Genomic DNA, 21,163 nt, shown 5'->3' on the forward strand with positions numbered 1-21,163 from the left:
ATATTTTCGATCTGTTTTTCGATCTGTTTAATCTCAGTATATTTGAACTGTTTTCGATCTGTTTTTTGATTCATTCGTTGTTTGATTCAGTAGTTTTTTGATCAAAGAAGAAGACGAACAGAGGTTTGCATCTTTTTTCGATCTTCTCCTTTTCCTCTCTGGTTTTGGTGGTTAGGTTTACTTGATGTTTTCTGTTGATGTATCATCTCAATCTCATGTTTAGGAGTTTAGGACTACTGCAAATTGATGTTTTCTTACTGTTTAAATTGCAGATTCAGATTCAATTTACATTTTGTGAACTAAAATGGCGCAAGGAAAAAGGAATCCACCTGAAGGATATCCTGCAATAACATGTACTAAAATGTGAAATTATTTGAGTATGTGTTGGTATGATATCATGCTAGTAGATGTGATTTTGGTTGTGATGAACTAGTGTAAATGCTTTTGAATGTTTAACTATACAAACAAGGGCCTGTGTAACTTAAAGTTACACATTCAAAATCTAACCACCAACTGTATTGTGGTTTGTATATTTAGTGTGTAACTTGGAGTTACACATACAAATGACCCTATATAACCGTAAGTTACACATTCAAGGTGTCACCACTGACTTGCCAAGGGGTCGTGTAACTATAATTTACACATTTAGAATCTCATGTTTTGATCATATGTAATGCCTGTGAATGTGTAACTTTACAAAAATGTGCATGTGTAACTGTAAGTTACACATTGAAAATCTCACCACTAACTTGCCAATTGACTGTGTAACTAGAAGTTACACATGCAAAATCTCACCACTGATTTGCCAATTGTCTGTGTAACTAAAATTTACACATGCAAAATATCACCATGACTGTATTGTGTTTAAATAATAGTTACACATAAAAAAATGACGTCTGTAAACCTTCATATGCATGTGTAAGTTTAAGGTTACACAACACATAATAGAATGATTCAGTTTGTGTACTTGGAAAATACACGTAGTTTGTGACATGATTTTGATTTTGTAGTTATAAAGGAGTGTATTTGATAAGTACACAACATACTGACTCATACTATTTTTGTGTGTGATGTATACAAGAAAATTAAGGCAATCGTTGAATGCCGTTAAGGATTTGGTAAAGGTGATAAAACCTATAAGACTGACTGATAGGGCTCAGAAATATCTTAGGAGAGCTTCTTACGGTGAACTCGTAATGATGTATTACGATGAATATAATCCAACTGTACCAAGTACAACAAGACAAATCAGTACCAACAAACACGGCGTCTTGAAGCTTTTGAACTGCTTTGATATGGATTGTGAGACACCGTGTTCATTCAAGTTTGGTGATGATAAGTTTATAGAGTCAACACCGGCAAAGCTGGCTGGTATATTTTGCATGCAAAGGATTGGAAGTATAAAGGGTCAAAAGATGTTAAAGTACTTCTCTCATCGTGATTTGATTGAAAATGTTTTATACAGCAAGTTCTTCACTGATATCAAGTCTACAAAACATCAGACGACAGTGACTAAGACAAACATTTTAGAGAAGATAAAACAACTTATGACCAAAAGGAGCAAAAGTGGGAGAAGAAATAAAGTTGATGAGAAGGATCTAGTTTGTTTGATAGGTTTTTATCTTTGTTGTGTATTATTTTTTGGCGACGTAAATGCTAATGGAGTGAACGTGAAATATCTTAGTATTGTTGAAACATATGAGATGGTGCTCAAGGTGTCTTGGCCTGATCTAATACATGAGCACTTGTTTGAAGAGATTCATAGTAATGTTGATCGTATGGAAAATGTGAAGGCTTGTGTGCAATACCTACTGGTAAAAAGCTTGTGTGTAATTTCTATTCCAGCAGTTTTAGTGTTATGTTCATGATATTTTGGTTCAATCGACTAATTAAAATTTATATGTCGCAGTTATTGTTTGTTGAACACGCACCAGAAGGCTTAATCCCGAAAGTGGAAAACCACGAAGAAGATATCCCAAGGATTGGGAGGTGGGATCTATACCAGATTTCTGATTACATTTCTAGAACAGACATGATAGAGTTTTCGGTAATTGTTATATGTTAGTTGGTTTATGCTTTGTAAATTATGGTAATATAATTTAGATATAAGTTGGATGTAATCAAAATTTTCATGTGTAGCTATAAGTTACACATTTAAATGCGCTTGTGTAACTTATAGTTACACATGCAAAGATGACACAGTGAATGCAATTTATATGTGTAACTATAGGTTACACATATAAAATGTGCTTATGTAACTTTAAGTTACATATACAACTGAAAATTTGTATATTTAGATTGTTCAACTGTTTTTGCTATCTCTTTTTAACATCTCCATCTATTAATTGCATCCAACTCTTAGCTTTGTGGCTGAGTTTTCACAGTTTGAAAAGCAGCTTGGTATATATCAACCGTGGTACCAAGCAAGGACGACCTGCAAAGGTGGATGAAAGAGAAAACCATTGAGAATGGACAACTAAAAAAGCAACTGCAAGCAAACGAAAAAGCATTTAAAGCAGTGTATGCAATTGCCAGAGAAGGGATATCATAAGGGGACCTTTCAGGAACTCCAGAATACAAGATTCACGATTTTAGTTGCAAGATTATGGAAGCAATGGGTTTTGAACCTTACAAAGTGACCCAGGAAGAGTTTATGCAACATAAAGATGGTGGACATGGAGGTACTGAGCATGGAGGTACTGAGCATGAAGAAGAAGAGTTACTGCATGGAGGTAATGAGCATCAGGAAGAGTTAATGCATGAAGGACATGGAGGTACTGAGCATGAAGCTACTGAGCATGAAGAGACTGAGCAAGAGAAAGAGAAAGATGACACGGAAAATTCCTTCCATGAAGAATGTAAGTAGTTGTTCATTTTTAATATGCTTCTTTAACTTGATAGTGATAATGATACATTAGTTGACATGTGTAGAGGTACCAATTAGTTGACACTAAGGTCTTTGAACCTTTTTTTCATACTTTGGTGAATTTTTTTTAGCGAGAGGTACCAAATTAGACTTGGTAATTGTTGAGTACACAAATCATATGGATGTGTAATCCCTGGTTACACATGCTATATGCATGAGTAACTTCTAGTTACACTAGTTAGATGCATGTGTAAAATGGATTTACATATGCTAGTTATCCAAGTCATATGCATGTGTAACATGGAGTTGCACATGCTAAAATGAACAAAATTTTCAACCAAAAAACTACACATGCTAGGTATCCAAGTCATATGCATGTGTAACATCATAATCAGTTTCCTAAATAAATAAAGTTTCTCATTTCAATCCTTGTGTAGTTCCATGTATCAGTCTAGCAGCTGGAAATACGCCAAAAATTCTGCAGGCTCAAACTGCTGCAGAGCGGCGCAAAACACCACTCAGGACATACAATTCGAGTATCAAGAGTGTGACAACATGCAAGACTCCACGAAAGAAGAAGCGGCTGGATATGTGCATTCCAAACTAACAAAAATCCCACTGGTAAGAAAGAGTCCACTCTTGAAAATGTGTTGATGAGGAGCAGAAGAAAGCTGATGAAGAAACAGATGTTGCTGGTGAGACGCAGAAGAAAGCTGATGAAGAGACACGTATTGCTGATGAGGCGCAAAAGAAAGATGCAGAAGGTGGTGTTGTGGTTGAGCCGCAGGAGAAAGCCGCAGGTGATGATGCAAATGTTGATGAAGAGACACATGCAACTGTTGATGACAGTTTGGTTATGACTGCTCCAACTCGGGAAACACTTTCAACTTTTGATGACAGTTTTACTTCTACACAGTTCGATGATTCCTTGGTGATAACTGCTACAACTCCGCAAACTCAGGATGACAAACTTGAGACCTATGGGTTAATGAGAATAACCCCTAACCAAGGTGATATGATGGATGTAACTGAAACTATAAATGCAGTTGTCAGTGATATTAACAAAGCTGAAAGAATTTCTGAACATAGACCTGCAGAGATGAAGAATGCAGAACCTACATCCAGTGGTAAACCATCTTTCCTTTTGAAACTTCTTCTGAATTTTTTTTTCCGTTGTTGTTTATAATGCATTTGTAACTTCAATTTACACATTGTATATGCATGTGTAACTTCAATTTACACATTGTATATGCATGTGTAACTTATGTTTACACACATTACACACTTTGATATTAGAGTTTTTTTTGCAGTTTTAGTATCTTAGTAACACCTATGCAAGTGTAACTTCAGTTTACACAATTGCACAATCATGAGGATGTGCAACTTTTTTTAATGATTATCCCTATTTTTGTTGTTGCACAACTCAAACTCAACTGAGCCTTTGTAGTGATCCAACTACTTTTAGCCTTGGCCTAGATAACACTCCAAAACCAGTTGGAGAACTAGTCAAGCAAGTTGAAAATGAACAAAGGAATCCAGTATTCATTCAAAAACGCGTTTTGAGGAATAGAACAATATAACCAGATCATGTGAAGCAGTATGAAAGGAAGCCAAAGAAGATTAAGAAGACTGTTAATGAAGAAAGAATAGCCGCAGTTCCAGAAGTAGAAGAAGAAAGAATGGACGCAGTTCTAGAAGTAGAAGAGGAAAGTATGGCTGAGGTTGCTGAAGAAGATGATGGCACAATGAGAAAGGATGTGAAAGATTCTCTAGTTATTGAAAGGCTGGATGGCGATCAAAATAAGAAAGTGCTTGAATATTTCAACACTCATCCCCAAACGTAAGTAGCTATAACAAAAACTCATGCTTGATTTTATTGAACTTTATATCTTACTACTTGATTCTGTTGTGTTTTTATGTTATTTAATTGTTTCCTTCTTTCTAATGTAGACACATTGCTTGGATGGAGCGCAACGACGACGGCAGCCAGCTCTTTGATATAAGTGCAGAATGAATGCTCCAGCTTACCAAGGAAGAAGCCTACTTGGAGTCAGAATTCCTTGATTTCTACATAAGCAGGCTGAGGAAAAAGATGAACTCAAATAGCAAGTATGATAAAGCGATATTCCTCTCTCCAAAAGCATACGTAAGTACTTCGAAATATTTAAAATCTTCTTGCATTTATAATGTGTAGTGGGTGTTGTAAGATTATGATAACATGTTCAGAGCTTTTTAATGTCGGCAAAATGTGATGTGTAATCTGAGGTTACATATGCAGTTATAACGTGTAATCTAAAGTTACACAACCATTTATAATGTGTAATATGAAGTTACACATCCTTATTTTTCTAGTATAAAACCCAAGGCCCTATGTGTAACTTCTGTTTACATAATCACTTGTGCATTTGTAACTTTTAATTTAAAATGTGAGTTTGACATTCCAAATGGTTTTTGCGGAAATCTTACTTGCAGAATTACGATGAATTCAAGAAATTTTGGATTCTAAAGCTTGCTAAGGAGTATCTCAAGTACAAGGACGATGCAGTCAGACTTTTCGCCCCAATGTGCAACAATGACACACACTATACACTGCTGGAGTATGACTTGAAGAGCTTTAATCCTTGGTCCCACATGAACTCGTCAAACGTTAAGGAACTCAGGGATGAACACTTTCAGCAAGCCAAGAAATATGCATTTGCAATAACTAGAGAAATGACACTCCGCTGTCCTCTTGCTCTTGGGATGAATGAAAAATCAGGAAACTCGCTTCGGCTCCACAAGGTTCAATTCCTGACTATCTTCTATTTGTATGCACTTACATGAAGATCAGGATGAAGAATAAACCGCTTGACAAAAAATCAACCTCAACTATGGTGCTATGGTGGGCTGACAAGGTGAACCGCATGAGAGGAAGCATGTTATACAAGTTTCTTTCGGATCCATCCAGAGATGTGTAAAGCAGTCATTAGGATTAGAAAAAATTATATACTTGCAAATATGTTGTTAGCTACAAGCAGTTGTTAGACTTGCAAAATATGTTGTTAAAACTTTTAAGTTTCATCAGTTAGTAGATTTTACTAGTTCTTGGATTTCCAAAACTTCTATATTTTTGGATATAAATCCATTGAATTAAAAACTTGTTTACTTTTGTCAACTACAAAAATATCTTGTTAAAACTTTTCTGCTGTTTGAACAGGTTTCAGAAGTATGCAACAGGTTAAGTAACTTAAAGTTACACATAAAATTAAGATGTGTAACTTGAACTTACATATGTTAAAAATAATTGTTTCCAGTGTAATGTATAACATATGTTAAAAGACAACATTGTGGAATGTATAACAGGGTCAAATGTTGAGACATAGGTTAAGTAACTCATAGTTACACATGCAATTAAGACAAACTAAATCAAAAAAATGTAAAAACAACAACGTGTAAGTAATAGTTACACATCCATATTTTGGAAGTGTAATCCAAAGTTACACAAGCATTTACCTTATGTGTTCAGAAGACACACACTGGGAATAGAAACGCATTTCGCCTGTGAACTCACAAAATATAAAACTTGAATAAATGATCCGTGCAGATAATCAACGTTGCAGAATAATAAAAAAATTTGGTCCATGCGAACCGAAATGAAGAAAACTAAAAAACAAATAATCCAAGACAAATAAGAAATGAACTTCAATACTTGCAGAAATGAACTTCAACTTAAATCTAGGGGGTGTGTACTTCAGAGGATTCTTTGAACTTGCCCTGTTGTGACCTGCTTCCTTGCAATTGCTGCAATGACCTTTCCTCTTTACCTTCTTCTCACCTTTACTTAGAATCCTTTTTCCTGGGGGTCTACCCGGTTGCTTCTTTATGATAGGAGGGTTGATGGTGTCACCTTCTTTAATTTCAACAGGCCTGTTGTAGTTGGGAATTGGTTGGATGCAATGGAGATAAGTCTTCCTAAAATAGTCGCTCGTAAAATAAGGTGAAATGAAATCAATAGCCTCACGTTTAATCTTCCGTATGGCTGCAAGAGTATGAGCACAAGGGAAACCGTATACACACCACCTTCAAAAAAAACAAACACACGGATACAAACACTCTGCTAGTTACACAAGGAAATCATAAAACACAAAAAAATCATCTAGTAAAACATGCATATACAGGATGTGTATCTTCCAGTTACACATATGTCTTATACATCCTGTAAATGAACATACAAAAAAGAAAAAAAGAATAAGAAACCAAACCTTTGACAGGTGCAAGTATGGTGTTCGAGGTCTACCATGTGACTCCTTTCGCTAAAAACTTCAAACACGGTAGGACTAGCAACCAATACTTACCAAGACAAACCTTCATCTTGAAGAGGCGCAAGATTTTCCTCGTACTCGGGGGTTAATGGAGTCATCATATTAGCGCCAATTTCACGACGCTGTGCCATTAAGCACATTATTTTCTTCCTAATCTGAAAAGGAAAAAAAACTTATGAATACATAAAGTGACAAAACAAGAAATAAAAAACAACAACAACAAAAAAAACAGACACTCTATTAACCTGATCAAGAAGAGCAGATGCAAGCATCTTCTTGTGAACCACAAGCCAACTATTCAGTGATTCTGCTAGAGTACTAGATGTTCGTCCATACCGACAACCTTTGAAATAGGCATTCGCATATGCTTCAGGTGGGATGGTCTCGATGTAATCAGCCACCCAATCGCAGTTCAAGTCTCTAATTTTCTGTATGGCCTTGGCATGGTTTTCAAGTGAGAGTGCGTATGTCGCCTCTTGGAAAAGGTCCATCACAAGCGTGTACCTAGGATCTGATCCAGTGATGGGCAAATTAGTCGTCAAATGATAGTAGCAGAAGTTGTGGAACGAATCTGGATAGACAAGTGGAATACCCTGCAAGAGTCCTTCATGGCGATCCGAAAGCAAGGTGATTGGCCTCCCGTCACCAACAACTTCAGTCAAATTCCTTAAAAACCACTCCCTGTTGTTGACATTCTCCAAATCGACTAGTGCCACAACAAGTGGGAAAAATCCTACAAAAAAAAGTAAGCAAAATTAAAAAAATAATAAGTTTCACAAAAACAGAAAACAATGTGTAAATACAAGTTACACAAGCTAAAAAAAATGTGTAACTTAAGGTTACAGATGCTATTTTCTTAGTTATACACTAAGTAAAGTAATGTGTAACTGAGAGTAACACATGTGTAACTCTCAGTTATTTGTCAACTGAAGTTGTTAAAAAAAAAACATAAAAAAAACATGCCTTTACCACCATTGATCCCAGTAGCTGCCATCAAGAAACCTCTGAATCTACCAGTAAGGAAAGTAGCATCCAAGTATACCATTGGCCGACAAAACCGGTACCCTTTGATGCATGCAGCAAATGCGATGAAAATCCGTTGGAACTGTTTCTGTGCATGATCAAATTCAAACTTTATCACACTACCAGGGTTAGTTTCCCTTATAGCATCAATATACCATACCAAGTGCGAGTAGGACTTCACATCGTCTCCATAAATCGTCTCATAAACCTTTTCCCTACCATTATAGGCCTGATAGTACTCCATGGTAATCCCATAGTTTGTCTGGAAATCAGCTGCAATTTGCTTAGGCTTCTTGTGAGGATTTTTCCGAACTTCTTCCTCAATCAAACTAGACGTGAAGCTGGTGGAATATTTTTGATTCAAGTTGTGCCCACCAGAACCACAAATGTGCTCAGGGTTATAAGATCTGACCTGAAGAGGTCATACAAAATATAAACAAATCAACCAAAAACAATATGGTGCAAAAAACATCATGTGTAACCCAAAGTTACACATACTATAACAAAACATAACATATGCTAAGCATAAGATGACATAACACAGAAAAGCTACCTGAAACATTTCGTTCCTTTCATCAATAGAAGCTGCATGAAATTTCCAACCGCATTTTTTATCTGCACACTTAGTCGTGAACCTAGAACGCTCATTGTGTGTTACAATCATGTTGAAACCAGTGCGAAGACGATACTTGGTGTAAGCAACCCTGACTTGCTTAACTCCTTCAACAAACACATGACCAATCTCACCAAGAACCTTGGGCCAACCATCCGATAACAAAGGTTTTGCAGGCTTGCTTTTGTCTTCCAAATACATTGCAACAGTACGATTGTTTCTCGATGAAGACATACTGCTAGAACCATTAGAAATAGAAGAATCTGCCCTAGAGCTAGAGGAAGAGGCTACATGAGTAACATTTTGCAAGAAAATATCAACACTGGTCTTTTTTTTTTACTATTTGTGATGGATATAAGAGCTTGAAGTGAATAATCACAGTCAAGCGGAAATTCTTTCCCACTTTATCGAAGAAGAAACAAATACCAAGTGGAGTAAACTGATTCCATTCCTTGCAAACTTGTTCCTTAAACTCATCAAGTTTGATATCAGTATTAACACGCAGGGTAATGAAATATGAAAAGTAACGAACAACAGCAATGCAACTAACAACATCCATGACAACCTGGAAACCACAAACATTTGATAAGAATGTCAAAATAAAAAAACGAACGCAATTCACTCGGGGGCGTTGCCCCCTCGTCAGAAGTATATTCTATGCGGCAAGCTAAATAATACAATGAACAATCAACAAACTCCACAAAAAGGAAAACAAGAGATACAATGTGTCTTAAAAGATAAAATTGCTATAACTGTTTACAAATACACATGCTACAGGACATATATGTGTAACTTCAAGTTACACATGATACTGTGTAACCTCAACTTACACATTTCATAAAAAAACAACATCTCTACCTAAATTTGTAGTTGTTCTTCTGAAACAATGTTGTTTCATCATCGTCTTCTCAATATCAACAACAAATTCTCAACAAACTTTAATACTAATGCTAACTATATTCTCAGATCGGACATGCAAGAAAATAGAAAAAAATTGAAAACAAAATTGAAATCAAACAAACAACAAAATTCGTACCTAGATTGTTGCTCTTCTTCTTCAGAAACAATGTTGCTTATAATTCCTCTTCTAAGTATCAAATCGAAATCCAAAAATCGAAATCAGTAAGACCCAAATAACAAAAATCGAAATCAAAAATCAGAAAACAAACGACATTTATACCTAAATTTGTTCTTTTTCTTCTGAAACAAACCTATATTTATTTCCAACCAGTAATATTCATCTTCTCAGACTCAACAAAATACAAAAACAAACAAAAATTTGAATATCAGTAAAAATCGGAATCAAATCTTCTAAGCCGAATACAAACAACGGCAACAGAATACGAAATCGAATGAGAACACACCTATTTATTGTTCTTCAAATCAGCGTCTCCTTCCGTCAGATCTGAAAACTACTGAATCAATTCAACACAGCGACCTATATTGTTCTTCGTCTCGTCTTCAATACAGAGACCTCATAATCAATCCAGCTGTTTATTGTTCTTCAATTTAACACTTGGCTGAAGAAATTTACTCTCGAGTTTAGAAGATTTGATATAATGCAGAACAAATCTCCAGAGAGCAGAGACATGAGAGAGTAAAAAAAGAATCTGATTTGATTTTCTGTTTCTGTTTGTGTATAAAACGACTATAAATAGTGGAGGTTAGTTTTGGTATTTTTTGATTTATTAAAAAAGGTGATGACTCAGCAATCCGGAATAATTCAAAACCTGGCCCCAAAAATAAAAGTTCTGGGCCTGAAATATCAAAAAGAGAAAGTATGGAGTTGATAGTGGAGGATCCATTTTGTGGGGCTTGTATATATTGAACCCATATAGTAGGGGGTTCTAGTATTTTTTACTTTTGTAAATTAATAAAATTAGGTTAGAAAGATTGAATTTTGTGAGCTGACACAAAATCAATCAACTTTGGTGAATTTTGCGCATTGATACAAAAATCACTAATTTTATCTCAGAGGGCAACATAACTTTGCGTGCTTCTGATTGAGTATTTCTGTGCACATCTTAATCCTGATATTTTTGGAAACTAATAGTCATGTCATGTCAACATTAAGAGTTCGGCTGGGGAACATGGCGTAGAATAAGTACTCGACAGGCCATGCATTAGTGAGTAATGCAGGAATGAGATAAAATTTATAGAATATTTGGGATTGTTGGTGCACGCACCATTATGGATAAATTTTATATATAAATATATTGAATTGCTCAATACATATGTGAGTAAAGAGGCCTAGGCACTCATTACTTTTAAATGGCTCTGCTTCTTCGCAGAATGACAGCACATTAAATACAGGGTCTTACAATTTTATCCTTGAACTAAAAACCACCATCAACATTAAGTCCCATGCTTAGTACGTAACAGTGACATTGTTGCGGGGTAAGCACTAGATGGTGATAGTCAAGAAAATTCACGAGAAAAGTTTGACACACGTAACCAGGATAGAGGCCGGCTCGGTCTTTGAGAAAGATACGTTTGATGAAGTATCAAGGCGCGCAATGATCGTCCTCCTAGCATCAGGGATGCACATACCCGACCCAACCCGCCAACCCTACCCGTACCCGACCAAAAATACCCGCACCCGATTCAACCCACCTAGGCATGGGTCGACTATGGGTGAGGCACGCCAGAACCCACCTATCTTGGGTCGGTTGCGGGTAGAAACTTCCGTCACCCGAACCGACCCACCCACCTGCCCAAAACTAACATAAGATTCCTGACCCTTAGATTATCTAATTCTAACCTAGGATGAATTATCAGAGCCATTGAATTGATGAATAAAAGACCTAACCTAATCGCATTTTCCTTCTCTTCCGCGGCCTCTTCTCTCCTTCTCAGACAGACTCCAACTCCATTCTTTTTTCTTCGCTCAGTCTCAGATTCGCTTTGTGGATCATCGACATCACCAGGAGCAAACCAATAACGGAAGGTAAGATTAGGAACCGTTGTACACTTGTAATTTTTTGATGATGTGATTTCTTGAAATTTTCAATTTAGGATTTATTTGTTTAGGGTGTTGTTTTTTAATTTCAGTTTGGAATGAATTGGTATGATGTTAGAACTCAGTAATGAAGAGTTTAATCAGTAGATTCAAAGGATTCTTGAGAAACCCAAATTGGTTATTGAGAAACCAAAATTTGGGTTATTGAGAAACCCCAATTGGTTTTGCATATTTTACTGATTCATTGAGATAGTTAGATGAGACGAATACAACTTGTTTGTATGAATGATAATATCAGGGAGAAGTATTAATGTGGACCTCGTTGTTAATGTTTATGTGTTTTTAGAGGTGTTATTCTTCTAAGCTGCAACAATGAGTATTTGGAATTACTCATTTATGTTCAGAACCAGTAGTTTGATTTTAAATTTTAAATCAATCTTAGTTCTTTAGTACAACCTAGTTAATTTATTTGGTATTTGAACTAAGTCATGAGTATGGTGTTCAATTCAGTATGGTGTTAGTACTTTCAATTGTTGCAAATATTCAATTGAGTATGGTGTTAGTATGGTGTTTGATTGTAATGTGTTTTACCGATGTAACTTGTTTCTTTTGTGCAGGTTACCATGGTTGAAATCTCAGAAGATGATTCTGCTTCTAATCTTCCAATTATACATGGAGTAGCATCACAAATGGGACCTCCCCCTCCACGTCCACCGCGTTCTGGAAAAGTGCATGGACCATCAGTAGGGACAGGGAGTACCGCTGGCTCATCTACACCAGCTTCTGAACCTTCACATGCTTGTGCCGCAGGTGAAACATTAGCTAATAATCCTAATGCTGGTGTGAAGAGATCAAAGGTATGGGATCACTATGATATTTATGAAAATGGTGAGAGAGCGAAACGTAAATATTGCAAAAAGGCTAATTACAAGATTGGTAAGAAAAATTTGGATGGTAAGAAACATGGGACTTCTAATCTCCAACATCATTTGGATAAGTGTCAGAAGTATAAGAATGAAATGAATGAGGCTAGAGCTGACGGACAACAAACACTTGACTTCCAGCCTTGCAAGCTTGGAGAGGAACCACAGTTGGTTGGGGTGTCTTTTTCTCAAGATGCGTGCAGGAGAGCGCTGATTAGATTTATCGTTACCGATGAAATGGCTTTTAGAATTGTTGAAGGTGAAGGTTTTATAGATTTTTGTAAGTATCTTGAGCCTCGATTTAAGCTTCCAAGTCGTATGACAATATATCGTGATGTGTGCAAGCTGTTTTTGACAGAGAAGGCTAATCTGAAAAGTTATTTCAAAGCAAACAAGGTAAGAGTGTGCCTTACTACTGGCACTTGGACGCCATCGCAGAATTACAATTATATGGTAGTGACTGCGCATTTCATTGATCATCACTGGAAACTACATAAAAGAATTATCTGTTTTTGCTTGATTGATAGCCATGAAGGTACAAAAATTGGAGAGGCTTTGGCGAAATGTTTGCTAGACTGGGGACTTGAAAAGGTTTTCACTGTGACGCTTGATAATGTGTCTGCAAATAAAGTTGTTGTTGACTATTTGAGGAAGAGAGTTCAGAGTTGGGGTTCTGCATTACTCGGAGCTAAACATTTACATGTTCGATGTGCGGCTCACGTACTTGCACTTGTTGTGAAGGACGGTATGAAGAAGTATCATACATCACTTCTCAGGATCAGGGCAGTGGTAAAATATGTCACGAAATCTCCCGCAAGATATAAAAGGTTTATGGAGGCTGCTGAGTCGGAAAGAATAGATTGTAAAAAGGGTCTGATATTAGATGTGAGAACGCGGTGGAATTCTACTTACTTAATGCTTGTTGCTGCTGAAAGATATGAAAAGGCATTTGAAAGGCTACGTGAGTTGGATAAGGCATTTTGTGAAGAGTTTTGCTTTGATATTCCAGTACCAGATAATATTATGGGTGATGGTGATGACACTGTTGATCTTGATGTTGATTATGATCTGGAATCAGACAATGAAGAAGAACTTGATACTACTGAAGAAGAAGATTTTGCTGTTGTCAGGAAAGCCAAGAAAAAAACAGGCCAAAAGTGCATGCTCCTGAACGATACGATTGGTGCAACGCGAGAGTTTTGATTAAGTTTCTACACGTATTTTATGAAGCAATTGTTGCATTTTCAGCTTCTACTTATGTTACTTCTCATTCTTTCTTATTGGAACTTGATACTGTTCGTCAAGAATTAGAAGAATGGAAAAATACACATGAGGACCCTTTCTTAAGCCACATGGGTGATGTAGTGTTGCTCAAGTACAACAAATATTGGGGAACATACCGAAAGATGAATTCGTTGATGTTTATGGCTGTACTTCTTGATCCACGAGAGAAAGAACATGGATTATTTGTGATTGTTGAAGATTTAATTGTGCATTATGACCCAGCAATGAAGAAAAAACTTGTAGAAAAATGGGTTGAAGGGTTCTGAAAAATTTTGTGGAGCTGTTTGCAGCTTATAAAGCAGAAAATGTTAGATGTGCAATATCTTCATCAGAATCTGTGGGCGAGACTAATTCTACTTCTACTCAAAGTTCTTCGAGTTTTGGAAGTACTATTTCTAGCAAGGCCAAGTATATGGCGGGAAGGAATAAACGAAAGCATCAATTGAGAAATGTGGAGGATAATGGGAGATCTGAGGTAGAAAGGTACTTGGATGAACCGATCTACACACCCACAAATGAAAATGCTACTTTTGATATATTACAATGGTGGAAGGTAAATGCTGCGAGGTTTGACATTTTTCCACTTATGGCTAAAGATATATTTGCTATTCCCGTTTCTTCTGTTGCTTCAGAATCAGCATTTAGTACCGGAAAAATAATTTTGGATCCTTTTCGAAGCTCCTTAAAGCCCAAGACACTTGAGGCCTTAATTTTGTTACAAAATTGGTTACGAACACCAATAGACATGGATTCATCTACCCTTGGAGTCGAGGAGGAGGAGATTGATATTGCTGAGTCTCGTATGTCTAAATTTTCCTTGGCTCTATTGTTGTTCATGACGCTGTGAGTTTTACTGCAGCATGTTTATTACATGAAAGTACATGGTTGTTTACTAAACATAATGCATGCTATGTGAATAGATTAACTTCCCTGTTATGTGAATAATACATACTTAATGATGTATAAACTGCCTTGTTATGTGAATCTTATTATTCTAAATATCAGATGATGTATAAACTGCCATGGGTGTGGAGGTTTATGTGTGGTTTAATTTGTAAAGGTTTTGATCCTGCATGATAATACATGTTGTTGTTGTAGATGTATAAACCCTTGCTTAGCTAAATATCATATATCCATTTCGAAATTGGTGTAGTACTTGTACATTTTTATTTGGAATTGCTGCTCAACTGTTGTTTATGGATGCCCTTGTTGAAAGATGTGGTAATTAAGCAACCAATGACTTGCTGAATTTGATTAAGAAATAACTAAGCACCCATTGGAACCTTGTTTATCGGTGCGTTGCAGTGGGAGCTTGTTTTAGCCAGAGGTTATTAAAAGCCAAAAAAAAAAAATTGAACAATTGTAATAGCAAATCAATTAAATCCCAAAAGACCAAAATTGAAAGACCAATAAAAATATTAAAAATACCTTTGAACTGAGCACAGTTACGAACTTTGTAAATCAGGGATGATTGATTACAGTGCTACTGTAAATTTGTTTTAGAGCGCTGAATCTGGTAATATTTGCATCCCTATTCTCACATTATCTAAGTGTCATCATATATGCTGGATCTGCTTCTTAAGCTATGTTACATGATCGTTTTAATCACCCTCAGTTTTTTTGAGGTTTTGAAATAATATTGGTTAAGAACGTTGTTGTAAGAGAAGTACAATAAAACTGTAAAGCACGCGTAGCTACCGTGTACTATTTCATCTAATTAAAGTGACTGTCCTTTCGGTGTACTGATGGGCAGTTTGTGTTGGTACTTGCTGTTGTTGTGGATGGATAAACTAAAATGTCATTTCGCTTGCAGAGCTATTTTACTTGTTTCAAGAAATTCATCTACCCTTTCATTCATTCTAATTGTTCATTTCGCTTGCACAGCTATTCGGTGACCTTGCTGCTTCTTCCATCGTCATAGATGATTGATTCCTATTGGCTTAGACAAGGTAATGACGCCAAGGGTCATTGTCAGTAGCTTGATATTTCTGAGTTCATCTTTGTTACTGTAACTAATTTACAGACTTCGTTTTATTTCAGGCTTTCAGCGCATTCGGAGGTAAAACATCCACAAATTTGCAGCGAGTCGCTGTTGGTCGCTTTATATGATATTAGGCTTTAGTATAGTAGGCAATAATACTCAATAGTAATGCACTCTTTTATCTTTTGAGCTTTGAACAATTGAACTATGTTCCTTTTTATTGTTAGCTTTATCAACTTTGGAGTTTGCAAATTTGCATCAACTTTATTATGTAATGTCATTTTATTTTATGGTGGGTAACCCACCACCCACCCGACCAAACCCGCCGTAATGTGGGTCGGGTGAAAACCGACCCATTGTGATGTTGGGTCGGTTGCGGGTGACAACTTCTGTTACCCGCCATCAGTGGGTTGGGTGGTGGGTGAGGCCAAAACCGACTCAAACCGACCCATGTGCACCCCTACCTAGCATACGCCAATTATCTACAGGTAGATAAGCATCTAATCGGTTGATATCCCGCATTTAAATCCTTTATACATAAAAGATATAGAGTCCTTTCCCTTCCCAGATATTGTCAATTTGCGGAATATAAATGGAAGCACTTGATCCTTTATTTTCATACCGATCCTCTCAGAGTCGTACTTTTCTTCTTTCAGGTACGTGCTTCGTATTCTCTTGTAGAATTTATTATATATTTTTTTAGATTGTTCGCCATCAGTTGTCGACATAACCATAACGTTTTTCTGTAGTGTATGATGGAAACTCGTGGTGAAGATTATTCCTCTAACTCCCCAGGGAAGGATTTTGGAGTTAACAATCCCAGGATAACTGCATTGGAAGAGGTGTTGGCTAAGATAGATCTTCCGTTTCGTGAAGCTGGTCAGGCTATACAGGGTATGTCCCTCGTACATCTGAGAATCATTCGAGAGCGTGTCCGAGCATTTCTTGCTTCAGTTAGCATGGAGGAAAAGTGGAGGCACGATGAAGCATCTCAGCCAACAAGCGCCAGGGTTCAAAGATTTATGGCTCGGCAAAAGCGACGAATGATTGAGCATGAACGGCCTCCAAGTGAAAATAAACATGATTATCCTATTCATAATGGCGTCATAATCTTTGACTCTGATATGGACGAGGAGGAGTATCCTCAAAAGGATGCTGGAACAATTTCTGAATAGGATGTTGAAGCAGCTTCCAAGGAAGAGGTTGAAGCAGCTTCTGAAAGGGAGGTTGAGGAGGATTCTGGAGAGGATGTTGATGCGGCTTCTGGAAAGGATGTTGTAGAAGCCTTCAAAGAGGGTCCAGCGAAGGCACCATCAATCCCGGTGTTGATGCTGATAATTAGATTTTCCACTTTATGATTTTCTTTTGTAGATAAGCATCTTTTCGTAGCTAACGAATGCTTCTCTGATGTATTAAAGTTTTTTGCTATATATGGCTGGAGCCTGGACTTCATCGAATAATAGTTCTTTATTCATGCTGCTTTCACGATGTTATATCCAGTTGAATGAGCGAATGAAAACGCCCAATAAGAAATCCAAATTCTTAGAAAGATCGCAATGTCTTCAAATTTTATATGTAGCACTCTTCTGTAGGGTTACAGTAGAATCCCCGCGCGCGATATTCATTCCTCGAGCGTCATAATTAGCACCCTGATTTTGCAATCTGAGCTCTTTCCATTCTATTAAGGTGATGTGGCATACATGAAGATGGCACATAAGCGGCGATGTGCTTTTTTATGTGAACGGTTATCACTTCTACAATAACATTTAACACATGTAATCCTAATAGAAACAACTCAAAGCAGCGGAAACAACAATGATGATTGAGGATTCAGCCGCGAACCTGTGACTTCCCGTTCGATTTTTACTTCCCATTCGCCGCGCTTGTTAGGTGAAGAGGCTTTATCTCTGATTGATGGCGCGCGTAATGTGATTTGACGCGCCGTTTCTGAAGAAGTAGTTGCAGTCTGGGAGTATCACGTGTGTTAATTTAAGATTCACTGCTTCTTGGTTCCGTGAAGGGATTTCTAATATTCAAAAATTGCAGACGACGAAACTTCTTCCAGGGATCTTGTCATGCAAAAAGAGGTGGTGGTTGAGAGACTGTCTCGTCACTAAGGCAGGTTGCTCTTCGGGATATGAAAGGTGCTTTCTCTGAGAAGGGCATGATGTCGGATAATTTCCATCGAATATCTTTTTCTTCCTCTTTTCTTTGCATATTCCCCTCTTAGTTATGTTTGACAGGAGACCCGTTCGATTTTCTGGTTTCAGACTAGTATGTAATTTTTTTGTGAGGATTTTGAGTTTACTTGAGATTTGTTTTGAAATGATTCAGGAGTAATTTTTCAAAAGGAAATGATGCTTCGATTGACTGATAAATTGAGATCCTAATTATGAAAGCAAGCAGTGCAATCATTTTGGAGGAATTACAAATATTGCATGAAAAGGTAAACTGCTAGAGGAAATACTAAAAGGGACGCTGGAGAAAAGGCGTCATGATATCTTAGGTACTTAAAGGTTTGAGCCACCGGGCGTGTATTACTACACCTTCTAACTTATCAGTGTTGATGTGTTTGCAATATCCTCTCAAGATAACTTCTGCGACTAGGTACGACTCGTCTTTTCCTTCCGCGGAATCGGGCGAAGTAGGTTGAGCAACAATCCTTACTACTATATCCCCAACTTGAAATGGGTTTGGGCGTTTCGCTGCTACTTGATTCTTAGGTTCCTTATCTTTGACTTAGACAACTTCTAAACTCTTGATAAAATACTTGAAAGGACCAGCATCCCAATCACAACTCCTAGTGACAGCCGGGTTGATAATCAGATCGAGTCCCCAAGCTTTGACGAAAGGAGGAGTGACTGGTTGCAAAAAAAGTTGTTCGATAAGACTTACTTGTGTCTGGAACCTACGAACAAATGCTGATGCGCTCTCTCCAGGCAGTTGCGTCACATTCGCGAGTTGTTGATATGGCAACAAATAATTTTCAGGATTGGATGGCTTGTTGGACACCCTTTGTCAAGGGACATACTCCTAGCTTCGCTTTGTTGTCGTGTATCCATGTGCGCCCCAGAACTATATCATAATTTGGGTACTCTTTAACTATATGAAATTTGGCGTGTGTTAGAGCATCACCCACCTTGATTTCGAGATTAATGTACTCGTAAGCGTCTCTGGATTCTCCTTCTGAGTTTTTGATTATGGTTGAGTAGTGAATAGATTCCTTCTTTGAAATCCTTGCAGCTCTCAGAGTCTTGACGGTGACAATGTTGAAGTCAGAGGCCGCGTCAATCAATATGCTATCAAACTCGACATCTTTGATGTGAGCGGTGGTTAGGAGTCCCCGGTTGCATCTATCAGTTGTACTTTCCAGGAAAGATTGAGGTTTATGAGCGGCTTCCCTGGCTGGAAACAACCGCTTGCCTGACACAACACGGTTGAGGGCTGCATATATGTCTTGACGTTGCACCTTGGAGAAATACAAGATCTCACATAAATGCTCCATCATAGACTGTACGGTTTTGCGGACGGAGTCCCCAGAAATCATGCAGCTCCTGACAGGAAGGGGATCTCTGTGAACTTCTTCAGTGCCTAATTAAAGTTCTCATGTGTCCACCTTCTCTTTGAAAATTCTCTTCAATTTGTTGCAGTCACTGGTTGGGTGATTGACGAACCTATGGTAACAGCAATATTTGGGATCCGCCATTTCCTTTTCAGTTGGTGTACGTCTGAGAGGAGGTAGCTTGATGGCATCATCTTGAATCCATGCTTCTAGGAGTTCGATTACCTTTTCAATCGGAAATGGGAAATTTAGAGCAGCGTCTCCAGTTTCTTGTTGCTTTGCAGGCATCTTAATCGCAGCTTTCCAAGATTTAAATTCTAATATTAAAACTAGAAAGCTTGAACAAAGATTATGTTAAGATTACAGAGAGAACTGAGACTATGGATTCCACCATTGACCAATTTTTTAAGTGATTCAGTTAACAACAATATTCATGCAACTCTTGTGTTAAAAGTGATTCTAAAATGTTGTGTACAGTAGATTTTCAAAACAGTAGATGTAAATCGCAAATATGAAGCATCAAAAGTCCTAGACAAAGTATGCGCCATCAAGAAATATCACAACTACTTAAAAAATCATAAATCTAATTTTAATACAACGCAAACAATCATAAAAAAAATTGCAAAAGAATAATAAAATAAAATATACCACTTTATTATTGGAACAAGGCTTTCTCCATAGTCCCAACAATGGGGTTTAATTCCTCATTATTATAAACAGAAAAACTCGAAGAATAGTAAAAAAATAAGCAAAACGTAAGCTATTGTTGATCCTGGCTACTCGTTCTCCCCAGTAATGAATTGTTCACCCTTTTTATAACAGACCAGATTCTTTCCTTTCTTTGATAAAAATTCTCATTTCCAAAATAAGCAAATAATTTTCCTAAAATTAAGAAAATATGTTGCAGCATAAAATCCAAAGAGTAAATAAATGATATCCTTTCTTTAGTACATTCGGCGTTCGCTCAATATGTGGTCTTACCCACTCATGCACGTGCTTCCTTTCGTTGACACTAATATTCCACTAGCAATTTTATTCACTTTTACCATTAACCATGCAATGCCTTTTCAACTTCCCATAATTGAGAAATGATGTCAATACGTATACCGAAAAAAAAATGATGTTTTTGTAATAATAGTATGTCGTTGTGTAGTAGTAATACTATCTCATCTCGCTGACTTAAAATTAAAATACAGTGACTTATTATCTCCCTGTATTGTTCGCATGGGCATTAGAAAACTAACACAACCGGAAATAATGAGAGAGATGAGTAAGTGGAAACTTTGTTTCATTTTCTTATTCTCAGTAAGAACCCTTAGTGGGGTATTTATGTAGTTACAATTTGGGTGATAAGCATCAAATTATGCAGATAATTATCAGCATATTAATGACACATGTGTAGAAGATGTGTCAAACGTATAGTAGAGTTGTGGGCCCCATATAACGATGGGCATCCACCTCACATCTAATGCTTATAACACTCTTCCTTGGATGACCACCATTTAAACTTGTGATTTCGTCAAAACCTTAACATAAGTATGTCGAAAACTTGTTTACAGTACTAGTAGCTTTAAAAATGATGTTGATTGCCACAAATTTTCACCCTTCGTTAATTAAAGTTGTGCTAGGAAAACCTTTTGGGATAAAACCT

The 21,163-nt window shown here is 37.1% G+C and overlaps 2 protein-coding genes across 2 annotated transcripts; one reads left to right on the top strand and one right to left on the bottom strand.

Moving 5' to 3' along the window:
- Positions 1-4,916: 4,916 nt before the first annotated feature.
- LOC113296297 lies at positions 4,917-8,434 on the bottom strand. Its single transcript, XM_026544605.1, has 7 exons — positions 8,346-8,434; positions 7,843-7,900; positions 7,413-7,760; positions 7,201-7,322; positions 7,059-7,061; positions 6,670-6,925; positions 4,917-4,946 (listed from the first exon to the last, which is right to left on the bottom strand). The coding sequence occupies exons 1-7, from the start codon at positions 8,432-8,434 to the stop codon at positions 4,917-4,919; spliced, it is 906 nt and encodes a 301-aa protein (XP_026400390.1).
- Positions 8,435-12,047: 3,613 nt separating this feature from the next.
- LOC113296298 (zinc finger BED domain-containing protein RICESLEEPER 2-like) lies at positions 12,048-14,235 on the top strand. The gene is made up of 3 exons (XM_026544606.1): positions 12,048-12,110; positions 12,380-13,868; positions 13,934-14,235. The coding sequence occupies exons 1-3, from the start codon at positions 12,048-12,050 to the stop codon at positions 14,233-14,235; spliced, it is 1,854 nt and encodes a 617-aa protein (XP_026400391.1).
- The last annotated feature ends 6,928 nt before the right edge of the window (positions 14,236-21,163 follow it).

This window comes from Papaver somniferum, chromosome 7, assembly GCF_003573695.1.
Source record: "Papaver somniferum cultivar HN1 chromosome 7, ASM357369v1, whole genome shotgun sequence".
Classification (NCBI taxonomy): domain Eukaryota; kingdom Viridiplantae; phylum Streptophyta; class Magnoliopsida; order Ranunculales; family Papaveraceae; genus Papaver; species Papaver somniferum.